Genomic DNA, 27,953 nt, shown 5'->3' on the forward strand with positions numbered 1-27,953 from the left:
TCTATATAATATAAAAATCCCCCAAAATTCCCAGTAAAAACCCTATTTGGACTTTGATTGATTACGTGTATAGATCAAGTGGGGGCATCGCCAGTACCTCCCCAACTATAAAAAAAGGGTCTATTGCTTCAGATGTTTCTGATCCGTCCTCTCTTTTTCTCTCTCTATAACCTTTTATTTTCTCTTCCCGTTCCAAAATTCATGCCCTACCAAGCAGATCTCTCCCTTTTTGCCCTCGATTGATTATGTTCACTCTTCTATTCTCTCTACGATTTTCCTACAGATTTCGATCTTAACTTTCCTGTATTTTGATCTCTGCTTTCTTTGTAGTTTTCATTTTTTTTCCTTGATAGATGACTCGCTTCGCTTTGAGCTTTATATTAACGCTTTAATGCTGGTTTCTCTTCAGTAAGTTTTCGCTTGAATCATTTGACAACAGTTTTTTTTCTCTTTTTTCTTTCGCTTTTTAATTTGCTGGAAAAGTTTCATCGAGATCTGTTTGGTTGCCGAGAATCCTTAAGAAAATGAAGGGAAGCTGAACTGATAACCTTATTATATATGCATTTGCAAACTACTTCAGCTCCTGCCTTTTGTCGTTCTATCGAGAGGGAGCCTTGTGTTTTTTTCGTATCGTTTACTCAACACTCATTACCAGTTTTTTTTTCTTTGTTTGTTTTATTCTTTTTTTTTTTTTAAATTTCATTTTGTTTTGAAATATCTGCAGCTGATTTTTAGAGGAAGAACGGAGTTAGCAGATGCCGTTTGGCTCTCAGGTCTGAAATTTTTGAAGGTACCTTTTAGATATTATTCTTTTTGCCGGTTTTGGTACAGTGTTAGCCCAATTCACTTCTAATTTTAGTTAAACTTTCATTCTCAATCATTGCACCATGATGATATTTTGTCTATGATAGTTCACGTTTTATGTCCTTTTGCTGGATAATTGTTAAAGTTCTGATTGTTTCATCATGAGGTAATCTGTGATTTTCTCAATTAAGGCCAACGCAGAAGAGCACATAAAATTTGCATTATTCAACATTTTTCAAAATCACGTACACTTTTAGTCAGTTACTTGATCTTGGCACTTGTTTATTCAGCTACTATCTTAATTACTATGATATTGAAATAATCAGAGATGATACAATATACAGCTTCCGTTTTTCAATTCGAGTAAATGATTATGTATTTATGGCTTTCCTTTTGTTTCTATATATTTGTAATTCAAAAGTGATGCACTGTCCTGAAGTTTCTTTTATTTTATTTTTTGTGCTTTATGGTTGCTGAATTTGAAGTGTCTGGTGATGCATTTTTTTTTGCCAGTTGTTTTCTGAGCTGGTGAAAGGAGTATTAGAAAAGCACATCATAGTTTAATTTTCTTTTTCTAGTTTGTGATGCTTGATATAATTTTCCGCTTGCAACTTGTGGAGCTTAATAGTGATCACTATGTGGATGAGATAAATTGATATGTGGGATACGATGTTGAGTAGCAAGCTAGCAAAAGGAAATTATATTATTGAATGTGGGTCTCAAAATAGCTGAAATATATTTATTAGTTGTTGTAATGAGAAGATGTGGATATCTGAAAAAGGTGTCATTGCTTCCATATTCACATGAAATATGGACCATAAAGTTATTTTTCGTATTATTTTGCGGTTTGTGAAACTATTGTGTTTGATTGTGCATAAGTTAAGCAATACAATAACATATTTGTTTATAGCTAAGTTTTGCACTAAGACAAGAAGTTTATATGTGATCTACGGGATAAATTTACTTTAGGGCTGTTATTCATAGATGTATCAAAGAATGTAATCATCACGTTTGAATTCTTGATTATTCATTTCAAGTAGGAGAGACCACTCGGCAGAACCAAATCAAAATTGAAAACTGAAAAACTGATTTTAATAAAAGCACCAACTGACAATGATCTGAACTATCATAGTAACTGAATTGAATCAAAATTTTTTCTATTCGGTTCATTGGTTTATGACCATAGAGTACACAAATCCATTTTACAACTTTTTTGCATCCACATGATTCAAAATCAACAAAAGCCCCAAATTACAATATCAACAATAAATGATAATCAAACCAAAAGACTGAAAATTTCTATACAATTATCAACTTCCCAATTACAATCGGCAACAAATAACAATCAACAAATAAAAAAAACCTGTCCAGACAATCAATGAAGTTCAAATCTGTGATTAGAAAGAACATGCTAAGAGGGAAAGGTTGACACCACAGCCCCAACCATTGATTGCCGCCTTCTAGCCAAGAAGTACACTCCTCACCAGATCATGAGCCAATAGCCAAAAAGTCTAGACCATTGTTTGCCACCTTCTAGCCCTCCTTGCCAAATCGCGAAGCAAAGCAGCGTCCATTCATTGATGGATCATGCAAAATGTTAATCGCAGTAGAAGAGGTGTCCATCATGTGAATGTAACGACGCCCTCTAGCACCCTTTATATTTGTCATGGGTTTGATATGGTTATGCAATGACGAACAAGAAGAGGAGGAGGAGGATGTGGTGGTGGTGGAGAAGATTGCAGTTCTTCGTGTAGATGGGAGTTAAGAAACTGGTATGAGAAGAAGAAAAGGAGAGGGAGATTGAGTCTTTAGATGAAATATGGAACTTTAGGTTGTGAGAAGACGAAAGGAATTAGGAAAACGATGTAGTATATACCAAATATCGGTTCGGTTTTTGATAAGAAAAATCAAAATGAACCGAATAACTGAAAATAATTAAAACATTACCGAATCACATTGATTAATATGAAAAACTGAACAGATTGAATTCAACTAGTTGGGTTTACTTTTTTGGTTTTAACTGAATATATTGCTCAACCTAATTTCAAGACTTCACATGTGCAGTTACTTATACAATACTTATTATGGGGCATTTTAGCGTTAAGACAAAAACCAAATTTCTCTTTTTGTTACCCTTGCCCATTCATATAATCATTTAGCTAAAGAAGAGATTAATACCTTTCCCTATTGACTTTTGATTAATAAACTCTACTAGCGTTATGTTTAGATGAATTGATCGCACATAATCAACTAGATTTGTTAAATTTTTTCATGGTTTAAACATGGTTATACTTGTGCCACTTGGATTTCTCCCATTTTCCATAGTTTGCTTGAGGTGGAATGTGGCACTGTGACATATATTTATTATCTATAAGCGTAAGTTCTATAACTAATTACAAAAATTGGTGATAGCTAGATCTGGCTACAAAAGATTGGGCCTAGAGACAGAGGAGTCAAATTTGAGATTAGAATTTATCAATGGTTCCTACACCTAAATTCAACTACAATTGCCTTGGGAGGGCTAGTCTTGATCTTTCTTCCTTGAAGTGGTGGTTGATATTGGTTCAAACTACTATGTTAACTAGAATTTGAACCAAGACTAGAACTATAAGTGGAATTGCATAAGTCGTGCTTGAGTTGGCGCCATGTAGTTCGGTTTAGGGCCCTCTGAGCCACAACATAAAACTGCCAATTTTTAACCAAAATTAGACCATGGTTGAGTCTAGTGGTAGCCCAAGTGCGATTTGATTTTGAATACGTAATTGTTAGGATTGTAAGCAAGTCTCTAGGCTATTGGAATGGAGGCTATTTAACTTAACATAGATGTTATCAAGGTTTAAATTTGTGCTTTAGTTGCTTGCTAAAGATTTTAATTTGATCTAATGACGGGTTATGAATTTCCTAATTTTGTTGGGCATAGACTGTTACCAAATCTTTGCAAGTCTACACACGTCACACATGGCTCAAGACCAAACAACCATGCATTGAAATCCTAAACTAATTACCATGTGGAATTTGACTCATTCAATTACTTTGATTATTTTATGCATTTCGTTATTTCTTTTGAGTTGTGCTTCCTGTTTTGTAGAAGGGAGTTTCTCTACTTTCTTTTAGTTGTTTCTAGTTGTAGGAGGGTGTTTCTCCACTAAAAAAGTAATGCTCTCTTTGAGGTAGGAGGTAGTTATGCCTCACTCCTATATTTAAAGAATAATATCAATGAGAGAAGCAGCTTTCAAAATCAATTAAGTCTTTGAACACTTTAGTCTCAAGAGGTTCCAGGTTTCCTCGGTTTCCTCTCTAGCGCCTGAATTAATAGCCATCATAGATCGCAAAAAAAAAAAAATCCCAATCTACCCACTCAAACACCATCCATACGCTTACCCAAAGGGCCCATAACTAGATTCTTAACCCGGGACGATAACATAAACTCTTCTTGAAATTAAAAAGTCTAGAGAACTAAAGAAAGACAACACAAATCTCTAATATAAATTTTTTGAAAGATTGCCCGAATGTGTATGAGTTGAATTTCATTTTTGTTAGTGGGAAATTTTGCCCATCAACGTTTTATGGCAAATGCAAGTCATTTAACAAAGTTAAAAGTTTTTGATAATTTATTGAACATTATATCCTTATTTGTCCAACTCTAATTTTGTTAGGATGATAACCCAAGTAGTATGAAGTTCAAAAAATTTTAAATTGATCATTTAAACTCTCATTCAAGCAATAGTGAATGATTTGTTTTGGCCATACCTTCGGAAGTTTATATTGGTATTCTTTGACCACATATTGGTATACAGTTGGGATTGGGATGCTCATTTAGACATTTGAAGACAGTGCTGAAATTACTCCACCACAATCAATTTAAAGTGAATCATAAGAAATGTTCATTTAGTAGAATTTTAGTTGAATATTAAGACTATGTCATTTCTAGAGAGGGAGTAGAAATGGATCTAGAAAAAGTTTCAGATATCCTAAGATGGCCGGCACCAAAGTCAATTAAAGCAGTCAGGGCTTCTTGGGCATAACTGGGTATTATAGAAGCTTCATTGAGAAATTTGGCCAAATAGCCAGGCCTCTTACAGAGTTACTAAAGAAGGAAGCTTAGCTTAAGTTTCAGTGGACAGAGAGTGCACAAAAGGCTTTTGAAACATTGAAGTAAGCAATTATTTCATCACTAGTGCTGGTCATGCCTAATTTTTCTTAGTCTTTCGTGATAAAATGTGATGCATCGGGATGTGGAGTAAGGGCTGTTTTAATCCAAAATTGCCATCCAGTGGCCTATTTTAGGGAGGCCATTTCACATAAATCTACCGTCCATTTTGCTTATGAGAGGGAATTAATGGCTTTGGTTTTGGCAATACAACATTGGCGACCTTATTTAATCGGAAAGAAGTTTATAGTGAGGACGGATCACTGAAGTCTCAGATATCTAGATATCTGCTGTTACAACAATACTGGCTCTCAAAGTTAATGGGTTATAATTTTGTCATTGACTATAAAGCCGGTATAACAAATAAAGCAGCAGATGCTCTTTCTCAGAAAGAATGGGGATGCAGAAGTGTGGACAATATCCATTCTAACATGGGCTGATGAAACTTTAAGGAGGATTATTCAAGAAATTAAGCAAAGAACAACTGCACTTGATAATTACTCTCATACAAGACATACTCTATTACAAAGGGATTTTTGGCAATCCCAGCAAATTCAAGCTGGATTCCAAAATTGATATCGGAATTTCATACTACTCCTCAAGGTGGTCATTTTGGCGCTTATCGTACGTATCGGCGGATAGCATCTAATCTCTATTGGAAGGGAATGATATCTACTATCCAAAAATTTGTTGCAACATGCTATGTTTGTCAAACCCACAAGTATGAAGCGCAATCCTCGGCCGGTCTTTTACAACCACTCCTTATTCCTTCTGCCATTTGGGAAGTCATATCAATTGATTTGATCACGGGATTACCACCTTCAAGCTGTATGGACCGCATATTAGTAACTCTGGATCATTTATCTAAATTCGTACATTTTATTTCCTTAAGGCATCCATTCACAGCTAAACATGTGGCTGAGGTTTTCTCTAGAGAGGTAGTACGATTATATGGGATACCTCGGATGATAGTGAATGATCGAGATCCGGTATTCGTCAGTAACTTCTGGATATAGCTCTTTCATCTACAGGGTACTCAATTGTAATTCAGCTCGTTGTATCATCCACAAATCAACGGGCATATAGAAGTTTTGAATTGATGCCTAAAATTGTATATTTGTTATTTTGCATCAAAACAGCCCAAAGGGTGTATAAAGTGGCTAAGTTGGGCTGAATATTGGTACAATACTTGCTTTTAAGGATCAATTGGTAAGACATAGTTTGAACTAGCGTATGGTAGGGAACCATCTGTACTACTAAAATTTTTACTAGGAGAAACCAGAACAGAAGTGATGTCTCAACAATTGTAGAATCGAGATGAGGTACTACGACAATCTAAATTTAATCTTAATAAAGCACAATAGTTGATGGTTAAATATGCCAATAAGAAGAGAAGGGATTTGGAATTTGTTGTAGGGGATTATGTGTTTTTAAAGTTGAGACCACACAGACAGTCATCTGTTGCAAACCGGATTTGCCCAACACTGTCCGTGAAGTATTTCAGTCCTTTCCAAGTCACTAGCAGAGTTGGAGTAGTAGCCTATAAACTGAAGTTACCGGTCTCTTCGGGAGTTGATCCTATATTCCACATCTCTCAACTCAAGAAGGCGATCGGGAATCATCCAATTGTTATTGAGTTACCTGCACATTTGGATGACCAGAGGAACCTATGATTGAACCCTAGAAAATATGCCAGCAATGCAAGTTTTATCGAGATAATCAATTGATACCTCAAATTCTGGTATAATGGAAGGGAAAGTCAGAAGAATAGGCATTTGGATTGATTAGGTTAATTTTCAGGGACAATTTCCTTATTTTAGCCTTGAGGACAATGCTAATCTTCAATGAGAAGGCAATGATAGAGAAGAGGTAGCCCAAAAAATAAATGAGAAAGTTCAATTAGTAAAGAAAGATAAATCTAGGCATTTTAAGGTTTGTTCCAGAATGTCTAAGGGTTAGGAGGATAAGAGGAGAATATTCTATTTTGGTGATGTGGAAATTACTCTTGCGGGATTCATGGAGATTGAGGATACTTGTCAAGGAGATTTTACTCCTTATTTAAGAAGAGGGGAATGTGTAGGAGAGGCAACTTACTTCTACCGACAAAATTAGTTAAGGGCAGAATATTTCTGCATGGGAGTTGATACTCTCTTGGGGCCTGTGACAACCATTTCTTTTGCATTGTCCTTCAGCCATTTCTTTGCATTGTCCTTTCTTTTTTATAATGCAATATTTCTTCTTTGTGTTCTGTTTCTTTGCAAGGAGATATAAATACAAACCTCTAGACCTACTTCATCTTGATTTCTTTATTAATCTTCTTTCTTTTGTGTGGGATTTGTGTTCCTTAACTCTATCAGATCCTCACTTTGTCAACCACCTTCCTCACATCATCTAATTGTCCACATGAATAAACCCTTGGATTAGTTTAGCACAGATGCAAGTGTATGACTTTAAGGTTTTATCTCTTAGTATTTGCCAAGAGGTCTTTAAAAGTGATGGCAGCTATTTGGTTGTGATATTAACATATGCATTTAGAGATGAGATTTTCAAAAAAGTACAAGAGGCTTTCATAAAGTATGGATTTCAGATGCTAATTACCCAAAACATACATGCCTCATATCCAAACTCTTTCTCTGGGAAATTTTGAATTGATTCCAACTAAGAGTCTTAACTTGATTAAGGCACTATTGTAGTATATTGAAGACCCATTCGTGCCTGAGACTCGAAGAGTTCTTGTTCTCATAGTGCACCCATTAATGCATAAAAGAATTTCAAGTCATATTTTGTCAATTATTGTACTTTTCAAAGATAGACAAATAGATAGGTTAGGATTAAATATATTTTTAAAAGTGAAGTTCTCTGTGTTCTTTATTTATTTGTTCACCATTTTTGTTTCAATTTTGACCTATGTATAATAGATTGGGACATGGAGCTGGTTTCAGTTTAATAAGCTTGTTTGGTTCAATCCTGAAAACATTGCTTAAATGTGATAAATGAATAAATATGAATTGAGTGAAACAATCACATTCATCTTCCTAACATGGCCATAATTAATCGAGTTCAAAGATAAATAATTAATCAAACACAGGTAGGTAGATAGATAGATAGATAAAAATGTGTATGATTGAATATAATTTTAAAAGTAAGTTGTGTGTTTTTTTTCTTCTTCTTCACCATTTTTGTTTCACTTTGACCTATTTAAAATAGATGAGATATGGAGTTGGTTTTTAGTTTAATAGGCTTTGTTTGGTTCAGTCTTGAAAACATTGTTTAAAAGTCATAAATGAATGTATATAATTTGATCAAACCAATCATATTCATCTCTGACATGGCTGCAATTAATCAAGTTAAAAGATAAATTAATCACTTTCATCTTCCTGACATTTGTCACAGTTAATCTATTACTCTATTACTTGGGAATTATGAGGGCGATCTGATTCTTCTTTCTAGGAAGTCTTATGTTGATGAAGTTTCTCCGTAATTTTCATGCACAAGTACTCAGGGGAGTTCCAAACCTACAAGTTTGTAATAATTACATTTAACTATAAAGGTACAGTGGTGTATAATAAATCAGAGTAAAAAATAAATTGGCTATTGTGTAATGATCACAAAATCCTTGCTATGTTAAAGGAAAAGCTACTAGAAGAATGAGATTTGTCTACCTATGATGCATGGCAGTGGATGTTTGGTGATGCCTAAGATCATGTCTACAAGATGTTGATTTATGGAAGTACAACAATTTGGTGAGAAACTATACATTCATATGAAATTGGAAGTGGCGTCCATTATGCTAAACTAGGGGACCAGTTAAGATGGTTTGGCTTTATTGGTGTACATTAATTGATGCATATTCATGGAAGATTATAACATCCAATTTATAGGACTGAACATAGTAAGAGCTAGGCTAACAATGACATAGGATGAACTGGCCCAGAAAAGCTTGACATCTCTTGACCATTTCTTAAAATGTACGTTCTAGAAGTGTTGGAGTGGAGGAAGAAGTTTATATAGGCAACTTTAACTAGATTGAGAGTGAGGATGAGTCGAGTACTTGGGCTGTTGATGGGAAGTGTGGGCTGTGGATATAGGAAAAAGCCTAGTGAACAATGCTAATACAACAGTTGCATGCAAGTGCAGCAATGATTATGAAAAATTTACAATAAGAATGCTGTAATTACTGAAAAGAGCTGGAAGAAAGTATGATGCCAGTGAAAGAAAAAATTGCTTGGAGCAATGATAGATTAAAAAAGAAAACTAGTTCCAATTTGCACCTGAAGCCGTGATTACTATAAGATCTTTGCATGAAAGTCTGGCATCTTTTTCTCATACCCCAAACTTTCATTAACATTTTAACATTAAGCCATTCATTCTTGACAACCTTCCAGAATTCTTAGAGGAAAGCTATTCAGAAACTGTCAGGTGCCTGCTCCTGAAAAATTGATAAGGCCTTCTGTATGCCTAAAACTTGCTGCTCACCCCTTCCTCCTGAGAAAGGAAGGCCTTTCTAGCCACAAAGGACACCCAGGCAGTGTATGCTTTGGATTATTAACATGCTATCGTTCTTCCCTGTATTTGCTTTGACTTACCAATTTTTGTTTTTTGATTTCTTGTCAAGTATGTTATTTCTGCTTATTTCTTGTTGAATGGATGTACATATGAAATCGATACAGCTAGTCTTTCTTCCTTATAGTTCTACCCTTCAAGTGTAAGCTCGATCTCAATGGTCTTGTGTTTTATTTCCATTATTGAGTGCTTATGCATCTTCAAAATAACTGCTTTTAAGCCGAGGTTAATGTAGTTGATGTTGCATCAACTAGTGTTGGAGACTATCAATGCTAAAGATGAATATACTAGTGAACTTCATTAATTAAAAATAATAGTAATAATAAGCAATGCACATTAATATTTGAAAGAAACTTGAAAAAACAATGATTGAATAGCACTTGCATCGTTCCTCTTACCTGCAAATATTGCAATATGGAAAAAGGCTCAATTGCATTCTTGTAAAGTACTAAACAATTAATACTCAGCTTCATACTATATTGCTATCCTATCTGAAATACTATTTGTCCAGTAATTCCTAATGCCAAATTTGGTACTGTTATAGTCTTGATTGTTTGAAAAGAAATATCTGTTCCGCGGACTTTTTTTGGTAATGTTTAGGAGAAGGCATGTTTCATATACTGATCTTGAATAGTAGATGCTTGTATTGAAAATTTAGATGCTCCTTTCTCTGCACTCGTTGCTGTCTATTAATTTTACTGCATGAAGTTGCCGTTTGATTCCCAATATTCTTAACAAAGGAACTTCTTGAAGCTGCACATGCGAAGATTTATTTGGCAATGTTTCTTTGAATGAGGTGATCTCTGTCATAGCATATGCACAAGTAAGCCAATGGTTAGTAGGAAAAAGAATTGTTTTCATTTTCCACATCTTTTGAGCAATTTGCTAACCATACTTGGACAATATCTACCATTGTGTTATTGCCTTGAAGCTGCATTAAATTCACGACGAGGAAGCAAGGATGTGTACAGTGTACCAGTGGCATGTTTTTTCTTTTTCTTTTTTTTTTTTTTCTTCTTGTTAGTTTCGTTGTTTCCATGTTCTTTTGATTTGTCTAAAGGGAATGTGTTCTGATGTTAATAGTTTATGTTCTTTCAATTTTTTCCTCCACTTGTGCAAAGAAGGATGTTTTATTTGAATGGATTATTATTTGTAGGTTTGCCAGTCATTGGGATCAGTAACACTCTAGTTTTTGACATAAGTAGTGCCAAGTCCCAGAAGGTAAAAATCATCACTTTCTGGTACAAATTATTCAAAGCTATATTTGTGTAGAAATCAAAGTTAAACCTGTAGTTATCTATAGTTTGCATCTCAGAATGTTGTTATCTTCCTGAAGCATCTATACTAGTGTTGGTCCATCAGATGACCTGATGCTTATGATTGCTTTCTCTTTTAGCAAATATGAACACTCTCAATTCAATAGTGCATGTGCATTTGAAGGGATATTAAAAACTTAAAAATGTGTTGATTATGCAGTTTACAATCATTTTTCTTTTTATTACATTTCATCTTATCTTTATATAAGCTACTGGTTTCCATGGTAATCACGCGCATGCTAATGTTTTTTTAATCGTTGATCATGTCAAAGTCAAACCAAAGTCTGCTTGTTGAATGGTCAGCGGCTAGCACACCATGCGACATTAATAGAAGAATAATTATGAAATCTTTGAGCCATAATATCGTGTAAACATCCATTCGGAGCAGTTGCTTCTTATTGACTAATGCAATTGCAGTCTGCTGCAGTTATCAGAGAAAGAAGTGCTCAACATCAAGATATGATAAAACATCTGGTGGGGATAATCAAAATGCTTATTATGCAGATGAAGTTGTACCACAATTTTGTAGATCTAGCTGGTGTTTCATAGTTCTGTTGCTGTGGTTGGCTTAGCCGAAGATGGACAGGCACATTTGGTTCCTCTGCAATGCCCAGCCCTTCGGTTCTGAGGTAATCTCTATTTACTCCGTTTATGTTCCCTGCTGCATAAACCTGGGATGTGATAGTTTTCAGGTGAGGATAAGTAAAATATCTCTCAATTTCATGGTGAACTTATGTTTGATGATTTCATACGTCCAAGATATTTGAAGATTCATTACTTATGCAAACCTCTACCTCGTACATTTCCATGTTTTCTTGTCAAATTAAGTTTACCTGCTTATATAGCTCCACATTCTCTTGGTGAATGAGGTTCCCCTGAAACAAAAACAATAAAGTTAAGCTACTTGAATTGGAAAAATGTGAAAGTAAAATTAGCGGCCATTGTCTCAAGGGCTCACCTTTCTGTTTAGTTCTTCTATTTCATCCATTAAGGTTTTGTCCTAAACAAGTCAAATATTAATCAGTGATATGTATGTGCTTGATATGCAAGTATGTAAAAGCTCAAGAGGATGATCATCGAGATAAGATTTCCAAATGATAAAGATTAAAAAAAAAAAGAAGAAGACTTTGTGCGGTTCAGCTACGAGGGCATGCACTCACAGACACAAAACCTCAACAGGCTATATTTTTATTCAATTATATTCTACAACTCATATATATAAGCTTCTGCAATTAAAATGGAGAACTTAAAGACATATATGGCATGATACTATAAATTAGAAGATTCTCCAACAAAATAGATAATATATAATATCCTCTTAAATAGGAACACATAAATTAGAATTGCCATGTATATTTTAGGGCATAAATATAAGAATTTATATTCCTAAATAGGACAGATTGATATATATTTGTATCAAAAGCATTATGAATAACGTACTGTATTATTCTACTACACAAACCTTTTTCATACGAACACCCCGGAGACTCATTTCCAGGCGGCTTTCCAAATTTTGTAACTCCTTTACACTCAATCCAGAGAGCTCTTCACCCATCATTTGCCTGTTATTGTTGCATGCCATTGCAATGTTAAAACTCCATTTCTTCTATAACAGTATTTGGTTTGTGGATTTGTGGAGGTTGATATCATTAAAATGTGCTGAATGCTTTGCTTCCTTTCTTGTCCAGATAAAAAAGGTGTCTTCTGTGGATATCTATTTTTATGAAGGTAGATTGTCTATATAGAAAAGCCACTTGGTCAATGCTACTTGAAGCTTTGTGCACATGGAGAGTAATTGATATGGTTCTTTATTTTTTGCATGGAAAACCAACATTAATATCCTTTATGGTTATTCTTGAGGTGAGTTATCATCATCTTCTTTCTTTCTCTAAAAATTGCAAATAGTTGCATGCCCAGTTTGTTACATAAGGACCTGCTTGGTGCACCCAACTGTCTAGACTACCTCAACAATGGAGAATCTAATACAAGTTGCAGCTACCTATCATTTATTAGAAGTATATTGGAGTCCTGATAAAAAGTCAAACATGCAAGGTCCAGTAGCTATAGGTTTAATTGTAATTTCACCCACTGTAATTTCTACGGAGACATAAGATGGCCGAACAGCATAAATAAAAAATGACTCCAAAATGCATTAGCTATTGGTTTTATGAGTAAGAAAACTTACTGTAGGATGTGGACATTATCAATGCTGTTGAGGTGTTTATCTAGGTGCTGACTGATACTAGATTATGATAAGGCAACAAGCCAGTCATGTACATAACTATACTAGTAGAGTGAAATAAAAATTTGGAAAAGGGAAATTTTGAATTGGCTTCAAAATTTTAGATTGATTCAAAATAAACTCTAATGTATAAAGGTCATGGCTTCCTGAATGTTTTGATGGTATCTCTTCACTTTTTCCCAATGGAATTGTACTCGCAGAGCATTGCATTTAGCTATTCAAGACTGTATTAGGAAATGGAGTTTTTGGTTCTGGTTTTCTTAATACTTTAGCTAGTTTGTAAAACTTTGTTATAGTTCCTAAATGGTACTGTTTTATGGTGAGGGGGTGCATATTAGGAACAAATTGATGTTTTCCCTGCTTCAAAGAAGATTATTTGCTTTTAGTTAAATTGATAGCTACTTGAATGGTTTAATATGCATTCAATAACTTTTGTTAGAATCATTACAATGTAGTCCAAAAACATTTACCCATATATATGTTTACACATACAATTTATGGAATTCAACTACTTTGCTTCTATCTGTTTATTCATGGTAAATGAGTTGTATAAAGAATAGCATGTCTATAAAGGTTCAAATTTCTCATCCTTGCTCTGTTTACTCCTCATCTTCATACCTCTCAAATGACATATTAATGTTCAAAAGGAGAAAAGTCATACCTATGATTTTCTTGTAAGTTTTGCAGTTGTTGCCTCAACATAGCTGCCTCCCTTTGCCAAAACTAGCAAAACTCACAAATATAGAAACATATTAGCCTTTTTGAAACATAATATATCATCAACTGATTTTCTTCACCCTCCTAATTTCAGTGTAGTGGTTAAATGTTCTTGAACCAGCTTGTTCTTATCCATTGATTGAGTTCCAAGATTCAGAATTTTAGTGCAACCATAGATTACATGACAAATCACATGAGAGTTATGTGATGTATGAGATGCCTGATTGATTTGATGACAAGTATCTGGGAAATAAAACATGATGAACTGTTTTTAGTATAAAAAATACTCTTTATGGTGGATAATCTAGTATGTATGACTGGTTGCCTGCCCATTCAAAGGAGAAGATTAGCAGTATGTTAAGAGGGCCAGCAACATAATAGATGGAGTTATATCTTATCATTGTTATCAGCATGAATCAGTATCAATTAACTCTGTTGTTTTGAGTGTTATCTGCTTAAGGGGACTATTTTGACAAGACGTGGCCACAATTCACTAATGGACTACATTGCAGGAGTCTGATTATGTCATCTGTTATTTCATATGTATTTTTGGTTCCACGTCACTAACACCTCCTGTTGATCTGGTGAGATGTTTTATATTGACATCATAGCATTAGTAAAATAGAAAAGTAAAGCTTCTATATGGTGTAAAAGGACTCACAGGAGGTTGGAGAGAGGGTAAAATTATATGAATCTGGAAGCTAAATATCTAACGGATTAAATTTTCAGGGTGGAGGAAATACCCATTCTCTTTTTCTACTTATGTGCTGGAATCCTGCCAATAATTAGTGTTGTTTTCCATTTTCTAGAGCTTTAAGATCATTTATTTTCTCTATTGATATATTCTGGAATTCAAACACTTGGATAAGTTGTGTGTGAGGGTGGGTGGGTGTTTCCTTTCCTTTTTCATTTTAAACTGATGTAGCAATTTTTTTTTTCATGTCATTTGCGACATTTACATCATCATTTTTTCCCTTGTACTCGTATCAAAGTATCCAACGCATGTGGCATGGGCTATATGTACAAACATCTGTTGTTGCCCATCCTTTATCGATACTTATTTTTCACATAATTCATACATTCACTCCTTGTTTGAAATAAAAAATTTCACAAGAATTTAAGTCATTTCATTTTTAATTATAAAATTTTCATTTTCTTTTCATACATAATTTTGCAAGAATTTATTTAAATTTATTTTCTTGCAAAATGGATCATGCCAAATGATATGTTAGATCTCCGTTCTCAGACCATCTGACACCAAGATTAGTGGGAAAATGTCATTTGTCTATTATCTCCTTTTATGCATAACGTACTCCTACATGTGGATGCTGTAATATCTGTGTAGTATGCAGAATTTTTTAGGTCAAAGTTTCACAGGATTGTTAGATTTAGTATCATTTCGATTTAAGCATGTTTGCCTCTACTACCATTTGTAGCCTACACATATGAAGGATCCTGGCTTAAAAAGGCCCAAAAACCTGTAAGTGATATGAAGGGAGAATGTAATGAAAATATGATGAATTTTCTTGCGCAAGTTAAATACATGGAAATGCAGTGACAAAAAATTGAGTGCTGAAATACCTTCATTTCGGAGGTCAAATTTCCCATCTGATGTTCCTCTTTTGATTTGTTGTATCTTTCAATTACTGATTTCATGCTGTAAGAACAGGGTCGAATGTAATCAGAAATACGTTTTGCAGAAAGTGAAGTATAGCTTCAGAATTGAACTGATTATTATTTGCAATATATTTTCTCCTATCATGTAGAAGTATCAAATTTCGAAGCTGTCAGTTTGAATCCTTGACTGATGTCAAGACTTCCGGCATATTATCAAAAGAAGAAGGGGGAGGTGTGCTAGGGGTTTTATAGCGAGTAAACAATCTATAGAAGTTCTGGTTCTGCTAATTACTGTTGCAATTAGAGTTCTGAGAGCCTGTATTTGATTCAGATTTCAGAACAACGGAAGATAACTCTGAAAGAGACTATAACATCCACTTCTTGGAAAGCAGTGAATGAATCTGATGACCATGGGTTAGAAGAAAATAATGTTGTATAAATAATACTAGCTGCAACTATTAAAATAACTTAATTAATTGTTTGGGGCCTGATAGAAAAAGGTCATAAGTTATTTGGCTATGTTGGAGGTGGCTATTATGATACAACAAGATATATCTATTGGACAAGGCATGAATTTTAAAATGCAACTCTCTCATCTTTTGAGACTTTGACATGGAAATTATAGTAAATTATTGGGTTGGGTTTTAACATTCACTGGAAGAAAATGCTCGTAATTATTCAATAATGAGCTCTAAGTTCTGGTTCTCTGATGTGCAAGGCTCAGGTTGCTTTTCTATAGAACAGCAATATCCAATTATCTTAGTAAATGTTTGGTAAAAGACTGTACTCTGCTCTCAGTTTTATTTTCATTCAATTTCTAACTGACGGGGACATTAACCGAGCATAATGAGCTCAATCTCTTCCCAGTGGTTATGCTCAGATAACATGAGACAGATCTCATGCAGTTGTATGTTTGTGTTTTCCTTTTCATTCAGTTTTAGGATCTTTATTTCTAGAGGCCTTAAGATGCTTCTACCATTTCTTCTTAAACTGATTCTAACATGAGAGCCATCATATTCACTATTAGGCAATAATATCTATAGATTTCAATTTAATTTCTTTCACTTAGATGTTTTGTAACATTTATAAGCACGAGTTCTGCAAGTTATGTGAATTCATAACCTCATAGTCACAGTAGCTGCTAGTTCATCGGATATTGATTATTGGCCATCCACAGCTTCAAGTCATAATTAGGAGTGGCATGGCAAAGTGGGAGTCACTCGGGTATCCTGGGTTTGACCTCTCCCCCCCTCCCAAATAATAATAAGGCAGTATAATAAGTTTAATAATGAGTGATTAATTTAATATTTAATAGCCTGTGGACAGAAAAAATATTGCTCACTTATTTCGTGCATGTTTTGTGATTTACAACTAAAATTCTACAGTCAATTTGAATAGGCTTGTGAGTGTGACTGAACAAATATTAGACAGATCAATACTTCTTATGGATGAATAGGGAGTTAAGAATTGAACCCAGCTTGTGAATCCTTGGTTGGAGTCTATTTTGAAAAACACTTCTGATATATATTTTTCAGCCAATCAAAATTTAATCCTTTCTTGAGTCAAAGATTCCACTAGGAAACATGAAGGAAAATGCTGCTCGAGATTCAGGTATAAAGAATCTAGACTATTATATTCTTTTCTTTTTGCTTGTAGCCAGGACTAATAGAAGCCTCAAATATTTAAGTGTAGTTACCAGTGAGGACCTAGTGCCTTTCACTTTTTGCTTTTCCTAACATCCTTTATCAACTGATAATAGTATTTGATAGAAAAAAACTGATAATAGTATAGAGCAACAATGTTATTTCGGAATGCGTTAAATTTACTAGGGATGATTGAGATATAATGTGGGTGGCGTTAGTGACAATGTTTGTACATTGTACTTTTTTGTAGTTATGGTTGTACTACATATATGCATGGAAAATTACTGTATGTGAACAAGGTACTGGAGGGAGAGGCATGCAGAGCTAACAATATTCCTAGCTAATTTCAGAACTGTTAGGGGAAGTGGGAGTGAGATGTTTAACTATGGCCTGTGTGGTTCATAATTATGATTGCAAAAGCATAGAGGATGTTTGGTGAATGTCTTCGAGGTTGGTGGGATACTGAATCCTTGTTTCTGTGTACAAGGTACTGAACCTGGAAACAGCTCTACGGAAGTAGCGAGGGAATAAATCTAGTGCTAGTAAAGAATGTGTTATGACATAAGAGTACTAGTAGCTAGTGGAAGAAGTATTGTTGAATTCAGTATACTCATCTCATTAACCATTTTCATTATTTTGTCTCCACCATAAAAAATCAAGACACAGAATTCATTATCAAGACACAGAATTCATTCATTATGCTTCAAATCGAAGCATAATTGAATTTTTGTTTCCCTACATTAAATTGAAGTGAGTGATAGTTTCTATTCTTCCTGTGTTATTTAACCATATAAGAGAGAAATTTTCTAATTCTAACTCTTTTTCGCCTCCTTTTGCCTTTATTATCATTTCTTTTTTCAAACATTTCGCCCCTGGTGAAGATTGAAATGTGATGAATTAGTGGTTGGATTATAGGAGCAAGGAGGAAAAGGAGAAGGGCTAAAATGTGCAAAGGTAAAAGATGCATACGATTGGAGTAGATAAATAAAGGTGCAGTTTAAATTGGAATGGTTCGGAGTAGTTAATAAGGTGCATTTTATTTTCTCTTTTTCTGTTCAGTTGTAACAGACAAATGGTGACAGGTAGTAATTAGCCAGCTAATAGTTCATTGCTGGAACCACTAGACTAGTAGTACCAGTGGAGAACTGAGGAATGAAGGAGAAACAGTGCAAGTAGGGGGACGCTGGGTAGAGCAATTCATAGGGAAACACCACCAAGTTGTGATTTCCTCGTTTCAATGGGAAGGTTTGGAAGGATGGTTATTAAAATATTATTAGATTTTCTTTGAAGTGCGAAAGACCGTGACTAAAAAACTAAATGAATATAGCTGTGTTGCATTTGGAGGAACACACTATTCAATGGCATCAAGGATACCTTAAAACCAAGGTTATGGAGGCATATGCTAAGTTCTTATGCTAAGTGAGGTGGATTTATGAGGTTCTTGGTATTTAGATACGCCTTTGATGACTCTCTGGCTGAACTGAAAAACCTGAAATAAATAGATTCATTGCAGGAGTATCTTAATGCTCTTGATGAGCTATACTTAAAAGCAGGTAGCATTGAGGATCGTTCTGAGTTTTTTCTTTCTTTCTTTTGATAGTACTCATTCGTATGTTTCAACCCAGAAGTTCAGCAGAAGTTTATGCTCTTGCTAGGTGGCAAGAGTTGACTGTTGCAGCAATACAACGGAAACCTAAACCATTCAAATCCTTTTCTTCATACGGTAGCTAAAGTAATTTTCAGAAACCACTCTTAACCACCGCCATAACCAACCAAACCAAGCTAGTGATAAACAAAAAAACACACACCACGCACCATTAAGCCAACCAACAACTTAGCAGAAAACCTAGACCATTAATTATTCACCAGCAAAAATATGGATGAAATAGAGCCGCCAATTTGTGCTTGAGCATGTAAGGGTTTAACTAGATAAAAATTCGATTGTACTCAGTTCATCTAATAAACAAGTCAAGATTGACTTTAAATTTTAAGTTCGTTTATAAGCATGAGTTTCAAAGTATTTACTTCGTTGAGATTTGTAAGTTTGGTTCGTTTCAAAGTTAATGAGTTTTGCTAAATAGGCTTGTGAAGTAGGCTAAGGTCAATCTTATAGAAGGAACTCAATCCACGCTTGAACTTGTATAAATTTTCACGAGCTAAGTCTAAATCTATTAAAATTCAGTTTGGTTCAATTTAATTGAACTCTTAAACTTTATATATATTTAGCTTTTTAAAATTTAAGAATTTTTTTTTTATATATTTATAAGTTAATTTGTATATATATTTGTTTAATTAAAATTGTTAAGTTTTAAATTTGTTAATTTTAAATTAAAATTTATTATAGTTATTAAATTAAATTATTTGTAAATTATTTAATATTAGACTGGATTAAAACTTCACTCATTTTGGCTTTGTTTGTCAAATAATATATACAACATGTAAAAGGTATAATCATTAAAAGTGAAATAGCAATGTCTTAAAAGAACCAGTCGTGTTTTAATTTTGCTGACTTGCATGAATTGACAGTTATGGGAAAAGGAACTTATTTTATGCAAATTTAAGCAATGAGTGGGATTATTTTTCACTAGTCATTGATGGAACGCTAATTTGTGTATTCAGTACCATTTATTTTTTGAAAAGTATATTTAATTTGTTATGCTTTATATATGTTCGGGTGGATAGGTTTTAATTTAAAAGTTCAATGAGTTAATGTTAAATCATATATATATATATATACTCAAATTCAAGTTTATATTTCTCTGAAGGGCCTCTCCAATGGTTGGATTTGGTTAAGTCTCAATTAGATAAATTAATGTAAATTCAGAATTCATTTGTTTGCAAAAAATAATTTGTATTATAGAAATATTTTTATAAAAAAATATTTTTTCTTTTAATAAAAAAAATATTTTTTATTGATTAAATTTTTTGAATACCCAAATGCTAGAAAAATATAGAAACTCAACCTCAATCTAATATTTTTTCTCTCAATTTTTGTGAGGTTAAGCTTTGGAAAAGAGAGAAAATAAATCATGTCTACACAAATAAGCTTTGGAATATCAAAATTAATTTAATTTCTATTTAAATTGTGTTTTTATCACATTTATTTGCATGTAACTTCATTTAATAATGTATGCGAGCTTATATTGATTATTTATTTGCACAACCAAAGAGTTAAAATTTTTCCTTTTCACATTTTACCTTTTGCTAATGACAAAGCTTGTTTTCTTTTGGGGTAGAATTATTTAATCAACAATTGTATCAAGTGTTTAGCTTAGTTTATAAAATTTAATTTATCAAGTGTTTATACTGTAATTTAAATTTAAAAAAACTTTTAAATTTTAAAATATTACATGTTTAGTATTAGAATTTATAAGTGCTGAATAAAAATTTATGTGTTGAAGTTAAAAATAATTTATAAACATATTTATTATAAAAATGATTAAAAAAATATAAATTATTTTTTAATTATGAGGATATATTTTGTAATTTTCAATTTTTTTTAATGGTAAATTGGTTAAATTGACTTATATATGTTGATTATAAACACTATTGGATGGAAAAATCAGGAATCTAAATAAAATGGCTTGAAGGAATTACGTCCTATATGCTATTAAAGAAAAGAATTATGTTCTCTAAAATTATTGTATTTAAAGGAATTTTACATTTTAGAATTCATTGATGGACTTGTGGGCCGTATAAAATGATAGTCGATATAGCTATTTTGTTTTAGGACCTGTGCAACTTTTCTTTATAAATGGGGCCCATATGAAAGGACTCATTTAAAGGAGGCTAAAAATAAATAGAGGGGAACAAGGGATGAAAGGATAAATTAAACACTCTTGAAATTTAAAAATTACGATTAAATTTATTAATTAATTTTTTAAATTTAAAAAATATAGTAAATATCTTTAATGTTTTAAAAATTTTACTAATTAAATTTTGCCTGAAATAATTTATTAACTAATTTTTTAATTTTATAATAACTCTACTAATTAATTTTTTTATATATTAAAAATATTTTCAATTTGTTTTATGATATGTAATGGTTAAAATTAAAGAAGAAATTAATTAATAAATTTTTTATAATATCAATAATATTTTAATATAATTTTTTAAAATAGAAAATTAATTTGTGAATTTTTTTCATAAGAATTAAACAATAATTTTCTTTTAAAATTTCCTGAGTGGCCCTCTCTCCTCCGCACTTTTTTCTGCTCTCTAAGTAATAAATATAAACATAAAATTTAGCTTATGAATTCTAATCATTTTATTTTTAAGCATTCGTTATTGCCTTTTCTTTGATTTGTCATTTGATTTTTGTTAAAGAGTGATGCATATCACAGATTGTGAGAGAAAATCAATTATGATTTAGAGGTTAGATTTTAAATTTATAATTATGTGGAGAACACATACATATATAGAAAACTGAAGTTTTGAGGATCGAAATTTAGAGATGAGCAAACACTGCTGCCAAATAAAGTTATTCACAAAAATAAGGTAGAGCATTAAATAAAAAAATTGAAAAAGGATTGAATTAGAAGCAAATATGAGGTGAGAAAACCAACGGAAGTTCACATACATTATAAATGAAGTTATCCGATTGAAATAAGGGATAATTGACGATTTAATTTTATATTTTATAAATTTTTATGATTATACTCTATACTTTGAACATTTAATTAATTATTATGTCAATAGTAATTTTATAATATAGATTAAAATGATAACAATTTAAAAAATATATAATTTTGATTAGATAACCCTCTCGTATTATCTCAACATTCAAATAATTTTTAAATTTTTTATTTTTAAAGTAATTTACAATTCACTTATCATTCAATATTTAATATTTTATAAATTTAAAAATTGATTGAGACTCATATAGTATAGTTATATAGTATTTTTATTAGTAATGTAAAAATTTTTTAAAGGTGGGTGAATTGGTTAAATGTTCAAAATAAAAGATTTAATTACTTATTTTTTAAAATATAAATAGAATTATAATAATTTGAAAGTATAAAAAATTTTTATAATAACATTGTATTATGCGGCATATATATGACAGTATTTATTATTAGTGTATTAATGATTAAATAGAAGATAAAGTGTAATTGGTGAAATGTTTGAAATATTAAGTTTAATTGAATGTTTTTAAATATATGCTAAAATTACACATATTTATAAAATATAAAGTTAAAACTACAATTATCCTTTGAAATAAATGATGCAGTACACTTCTTTTTTTAGTTTTTTGTCCGTTAATTTTCACTTAATTGGAATAACTTGTAGATATACTTTTGGCACAAGGTTCATATAAACCATTATATGGTTGGTTTATACATAATATGTAAATATTTCGAAGAACTTGATAGATTTGTAATTGTCATTAGTACACATGAAAAATATCAATATAATAACAAATATAATTCCCTTGCATCACAGCACATACTAGTTCGCCAACCAAAATTTATACTTGAAGCAATCTCCGATCACATCAAATGTCTACATCTTCCTAACAATAATAATTAAAAATAAAATCCTTGTCACCACTTGGTAATCACAACTTGCAATAAAAATTTATTCAACGTCATCAATTGAAAGTTGGTATATTTTTATTGTAAAAGTTTCGTATGGGAAAATCCGTACTATTCATGCCCCTGAGCTATCCTAGTCTTCTTCCTCGGTTCATTTCCGAAAAGAAATCCTTATCTCCTCATTTATAATTGGTAATTGGATAGTGCATCATTGCAAGGACAAGACAAGAAACTGTGCCTCAGCTATTAAACAATAGTAGGAAATGGGCCTTAGGTGGATGCATATTCCGGGCATATCCTTCTTGATTAACAAAGCTTGACTATTACAAGTGGATAATTTTTCAATATATTAAAAGAATAAAAGTCCTACGTTGGGAAATATAACTGGACCCTTTTTACTCGTTTTTCTATGGCGACCTGTTCTAGCTTGTTGGAGACTATCCTGAAAATTGATAAATTTGCACGGCTTCTAAGAATCAAAAGATTCAAAACTATACCCCTACTTCGAAAAATAAAGAAAGAAAGAAAATATCTCCCAACCACTAAAACTAAGAGAAATATGCCCCGACTTACTAGCCGGGAGCCCTCTGACTAAATACAACATAGCAATAATACAAGGGATGTGCATGTTTTTTTTTTTAAAAAAAAAAAAAAGGTGCATTAATTCATTGATGTTCTCAACTAAAGTCAAAAAATCAAACAGAACTTTTTTCCAGTCTAAAGGATTTAGTTTTTAGATAATTTCACTCTTTGATTGCATTCAATTATTTAGTAAAAAAATAAAATAATTAAATAGAAAGAGATACGTCTCTCATCTCTTTAGTTCTCTGTTCAGCTGAGTTATGAACTTTTTTCCTTTTGTTGGTTTTGGTTTTGACTTCTCTAGCGAAGGACTCTCTCACCTATGTTGGACGTTTAGCTATAGATTTTTTTTTTTGACATTTCTTTCATAGATTGTGGGGTGCGTGAAGAGTCTTTTTCACAAATATGCTGATAAGAAGCTTTAGTTATGGACTTGTGCTCTATGGAGACCTTGTAAGTGTTAAGTGGTGGGACCTCCTGGGAGATTGCAACCAAGCGATGCAGTGTTTGCTTTCCTAGACGCTATAAGAGAGTAAGACACTACTGATGCTTGGATCTGTGCTTTAATCAATTGAAATCTGGAGTGCGCGTAACTTGTTTGATCGTTTTGAATTCCTTCTGTCTTGTTTCTTTTTAGTTTTGAAGGAATTCTACGGGGAGCTCTATCCGGTGGCCTTTTCGATCTACAATTGATGGATATGAGGGGTTTGAGTTCGGTAGCGATGATGGAGGTTTCTCCAGGACTATCGTTTTCAAATCTTCTATGGTTGCTAGAGGTTGGGAATTTTTTGATTTGTGCCAAGTCGAGTGGAGTTTGTGAGGATGCTCTGGATTAGATTTGTTTATATTTTCTCTAGATTTTTACTTGGATTCATATTCTGTAATTTGTTCATTTGGGCTCCTGTTTGATGTAATCCATGACATTGTCATATACTACTATGTTTTTGAGAATCAATCGTTTTCGCTGGGCTTTCTATTTTTTATAAGTAGACATGCAATAACTATGGTCTCCTCTCTTCAATTCAGTTTTGTTCCTTCTCTCCATCTCATGACAAACTAAAATCAGCTATGCTAGTTGAATAGAGAAGATATAAGATTATTGAAGCAAGGACCGAATTTTGATTTTTTGATTTTTCAATTTCAACTTGATGATTTAACTTATCATTGTTGAGGTTGTTGAATTACTCAAGTAAACTAAAAAAAGGCTTCTTTAAGCTTTTTTTATTTTTTATTTTTCGATTTTACCTAAATTATTTTGTGAATGCTTGACATTAGTTGATGTTTTAATTTGGGGTCAGAAATATTTTTAAAATGTATCTTATAATAAATTGATATATTTAAGATAGAATAATCTTAAAGTTATTTCAATAATGCAATCTACCGTTGAGAAAAGGTCAACAATGGAGGAAGCTCCTAATAATTTTCAAATATATTGGAATATGGAAATTTAAATAGAAATATCATTTTCACCCTAGTTTTCCTTTTGAAAAGTAGAGATATACCTACTCTACCAATTAAATCATCATCAGATTTTCCAATATTTCTTAACTTTTAAATTTATTCTGGCAATTTTCAAATTTTGAATTAGACGAAATTGCGTTAAACATTAATTAATGAAAAATTTTATAATATAATCATTATATGTATAATAGTTATATTAGTCTGGTGAGTCTCAGGTAAGTTTCACTACGATTAATGATTACCTGAAATAATTTTTCCTAATTAAGATCATCACTCACTACCTCTAGGCTTTAGCACTCTTTGATGAACACATCAAAAGCACCTCCTTCACTATGCCATTGTCATCAACTAGACTATTAAAGCCAATCTACCTCCTTCCATAAATCATGGGCTAATTGTTGACAACCTAAATTGCCTTCATCAACTAACCTAGCATGAAAATACAAGTTAGAGAGAGAGAGAGATATGAGGTTTACACATTTATAAATTGTTGTTTTTTTCCCTAAATCTTAAAATACTGGTAATATTACTGTAACAGATATTCATCATCTCTATCTTAATTCCTACGGAAACAGTATATTTTTGTTTACATAGCGTAATGCAACTGTCTGCAAAATCGGTAGGTTTAATTTCAACAAAGAGTTTTGAAAGCTACCTAAACTTAAAGAAAAAGATTTGATTAAGCTATGGAAAGATCTCCGATAAAATGTCAAGCAATGACCATACAGATTGATATGCTAATCTAAAAGAAAGAAATACTAGACAGCTAAACCTCAGCCTGCTACTGCAGATGAATATCTAGGACTAGTTGGAGTGATAAGTAATCATAAGTATAATAGGTATCACAATATAAGAATGCAGAAACAAAAGGCTGCTTAGAATTAGATGCAGTAGAGAGATTGAGAATAAATCTAGTTGGTATAGGATTGTTGGAAAACCAAAGACATTGATGCTGCCTTGCGAATAATTTTTTCTGCAAAATTTAGGAAAATATAAAGCAATACTCAATAGAAATTCATCAAATTTGATGTCTCCAAGCTTAAGAACCTTAACGATGCAATACTCCATAGAATCTTCGGCCAACAAATTGCTTGATGCTTAAAATCATCAATGTCGGTTGCAACGAATTACTCTTCTTGAAGGTAATTAACTAATGTCTAACTGAGATATGTGTATACACATCTACAAATTCTAATGCTGCTGTCTCCACGAAAACTTAATTATATTATTATAGAAATACTCCTGATAATTATCTAAAATGTTAGTGGCTTGACCTTTTCCCCTATATATATAACAAACCGACATCAGATAAGCTTCAATGCATAAGCAATTAATTAGCTAGTGTGGACAAACTTTTTCATTATTAATCATCAAATTAGTCTAATCAAAATTTGCATCATGAAATGGCAATCTCCTCTTAATTAGCTAGTGCATGCAGCTCACTAAAGTTAAAATAATTTTTTGAAAAATCTCACAATTCCACAAAGAAAAATTTATATATATATATGTCAAATATAGACATAGTATAAAATATAAATAAAAAATTGATCCACACAAATATCATCAGCTAAACTGAATATATTGATGATAAGATCTTTAGAATGACCTGGAGCTAGCGAAATCGTAGAGCTTGCCGGTGCTAGAGAAGACCACGACTCCAACTTCCGCGTCACACAGGATTGCAAGCTCCTTAGCCTTCTTCAAGAGTCCATTTCTTCTCTTCGAGAACGTAACTTGCCTACTAGTCGAATTGTCTATCCTCCTTATCACTATCTTCCCTCTCCCCATGCCGAATCACAGTTTCTCGCAATTTTCCCCCTATGTATGCACCAAACAGAAAAAGAAAAAGAAAAAGAAAAAGAAAAAGCAGATCGAACTAATTAATACTTCTTGAAAAGTTGAATATATAAGTATATGTAATCGAAATAGAAAAGAAGCCTACCTGAAGAGGAGAGAGAAGTTGGCGGGCGGAGCGTTAATGGAAGCGCAGTTGGAGTTTCAGAGACGTCGTTTGGAAGCTGAGATTGTGTGTGGAGTAATAATGTGAGGTACATCAGCAAACAAGCTATATAAGGAAAGCGTATCCGAGGAAGCTAAAAACAGCTGATTTTTAAAAAAAACCGCTAATGGTTTTCAGCTTTTCTTGACACGTTGTCCAGTAATAAGCAGAAAAACATAATTCTTTTTATTTAAACGCTGCGCCGTCCACCGTATAGATCATTGACGCGTGGGTATACGGATTCCTATACCGTAGTTCCTATTTTGGGTTAAAGAATGAAAAAAAGGAGTTTTTTTTGGAAAAATGGAAATTAAAGGGACAGGCTTCTCCGCACTCCTTTCCTGGGGAAATGGGAATATTACCCTTTCTATTTATAAAATGGCCGTTGTGTACCCGGATGACCAAAAAGCTTGGGCATAGTGAAGCGAAATCTTTTTTTGGCTGCAGCAATTTACATAACTCAAAAATATAAAAAATTTATTATTTAGTATTTAAATTATAAAAAAAAATTATTATTTTTTTAATTTTAAAAATATATTAAATATTATTAAAATTTTAATAAATTTATTAATTAATTATTTTATTAATTTTAATTATTAAATATTATAAAAAATTTTAAAATATTCTTGATATAAAATACTGAATAGTAAATTTTTTATAAAAATATGAATCAATGAGTTTTTTTAAATATAAAAATTAATTAGTATAATTTTTAATATTTTTATTTGATATGCAGTTCTTTTTTAAAAAAAATAAATTTTATCAATAAAATATAATTTATTTTTATTTATAAAAAAATTTATTCATTTGAAATTAATTTAAATATAATAGAATTCCATTGAACTCTTTTATATTAGATAAATTAATAATAAAATTTAAATTAATTTAATTTATTCATTATTTTTATTATTTTTAAATTAAATATAAATATTTATTTTTATAAGTAACAACTATTTTTATCATATTTATTAAAAAATCATTATTATTTTTATAATATTTAAATTTTAAATTTTATATGATTTTTTACTATTAAAAATGTAAAAATTATTTTTTAATTAACAAAATAATATAATAAATTTCTGAATATTAATAGTGACTATTAAATAATATTTTTAAAATATAATTATTAATTAAAAAATAAGAAATAAATTTAAAATAAGAAAATAAAAATAAAAGATAAAATAAAAAGAGTTTTGAATGATTAATTAAGTAATTTTAATGTAAATAACCTTAAATAAATTACTTCTTACAAAATTTTAATAATTTTGACAAGATTCACTTTTAATTCAAAATCAATTCTCCTAAATTAATTAAATTTTTATACT

General features: G+C 31.9%; 2 protein-coding genes and 1 long non-coding RNA gene across 26 annotated transcripts; 2 read left to right on the top strand and 1 right to left on the bottom strand.

Moving 5' to 3' along the window:
- Window positions 1-19,260, top strand: LOC110607148. 23 transcript variants are annotated; one of them, XR_006349390.1, is made up of 7 exons: window positions 10-408; window positions 725-790; window positions 10,674-10,738; window positions 11,261-12,693; window positions 15,559-16,316; window positions 17,934-18,006; window positions 18,112-19,260. XR_006349390.1 is itself a non-coding variant. In XM_043953217.1 (4 exons), exons 1-4 carry the CDS (start codon window positions 559-561, stop codon window positions 11,380-11,382), a joined length of 315 nt encoding a protein of 104 aa, XP_043809152.1. In that variant the 5' UTR covers window positions 7-558; the 3' UTR covers window positions 11,383-11,462. The 23 variants fall into 23 exon arrangements, 1 of the variants encoding a protein (XP_043809152.1); XR_006349391.1 differs by having other exon boundaries at window positions 17,968-18,006; XR_006349384.1 differs by having other exon boundaries at window positions 5-408; window positions 15,559-18,006.
- On the bottom strand, window positions 10,394-26,698 carry LOC110607147 (MADS-box transcription factor 23). 2 transcript variants are annotated; one of them, XM_021746228.2, is made up of 9 exons: window positions 26,572-26,698; window positions 26,236-26,447; window positions 15,374-15,449; window positions 13,737-13,798; window positions 12,296-12,395; window positions 11,792-11,833; window positions 11,667-11,708; window positions 11,350-11,504; window positions 10,394-11,251 (listed from the first exon to the last, which is right to left on the bottom strand). In XM_021746228.2, coding segments are annotated over exons 2-9 (660 nt in total). In that variant the 5' UTR covers window positions 26,418-26,447; window positions 26,572-26,698; the 3' UTR covers window positions 10,394-11,250. The 2 variants fall into 2 exon arrangements, with proteins under 2 accessions (XP_021601920.1, XP_021601919.1); XM_021746227.2 differs by having other exon boundaries at window positions 10,394-11,254.
- On the top strand, window positions 23,481-24,149 carry LOC110607149. Its single transcript, XR_002486680.2, has 2 exons — window positions 23,481-23,700; window positions 23,806-24,149. It is a non-coding gene; the product is annotated as an uncharacterized LOC110607149 (long non-coding RNA).
- Window positions 26,699-27,953: the final 1,255 nt, after the last annotated feature.

This window comes from Manihot esculenta, chromosome 18 (assembly GCF_001659605.2).
Source record: "Manihot esculenta cultivar AM560-2 chromosome 18, M.esculenta_v8, whole genome shotgun sequence".
NCBI lineage: Eukaryota > Viridiplantae > Streptophyta > Magnoliopsida > Malpighiales > Euphorbiaceae > Manihot > Manihot esculenta.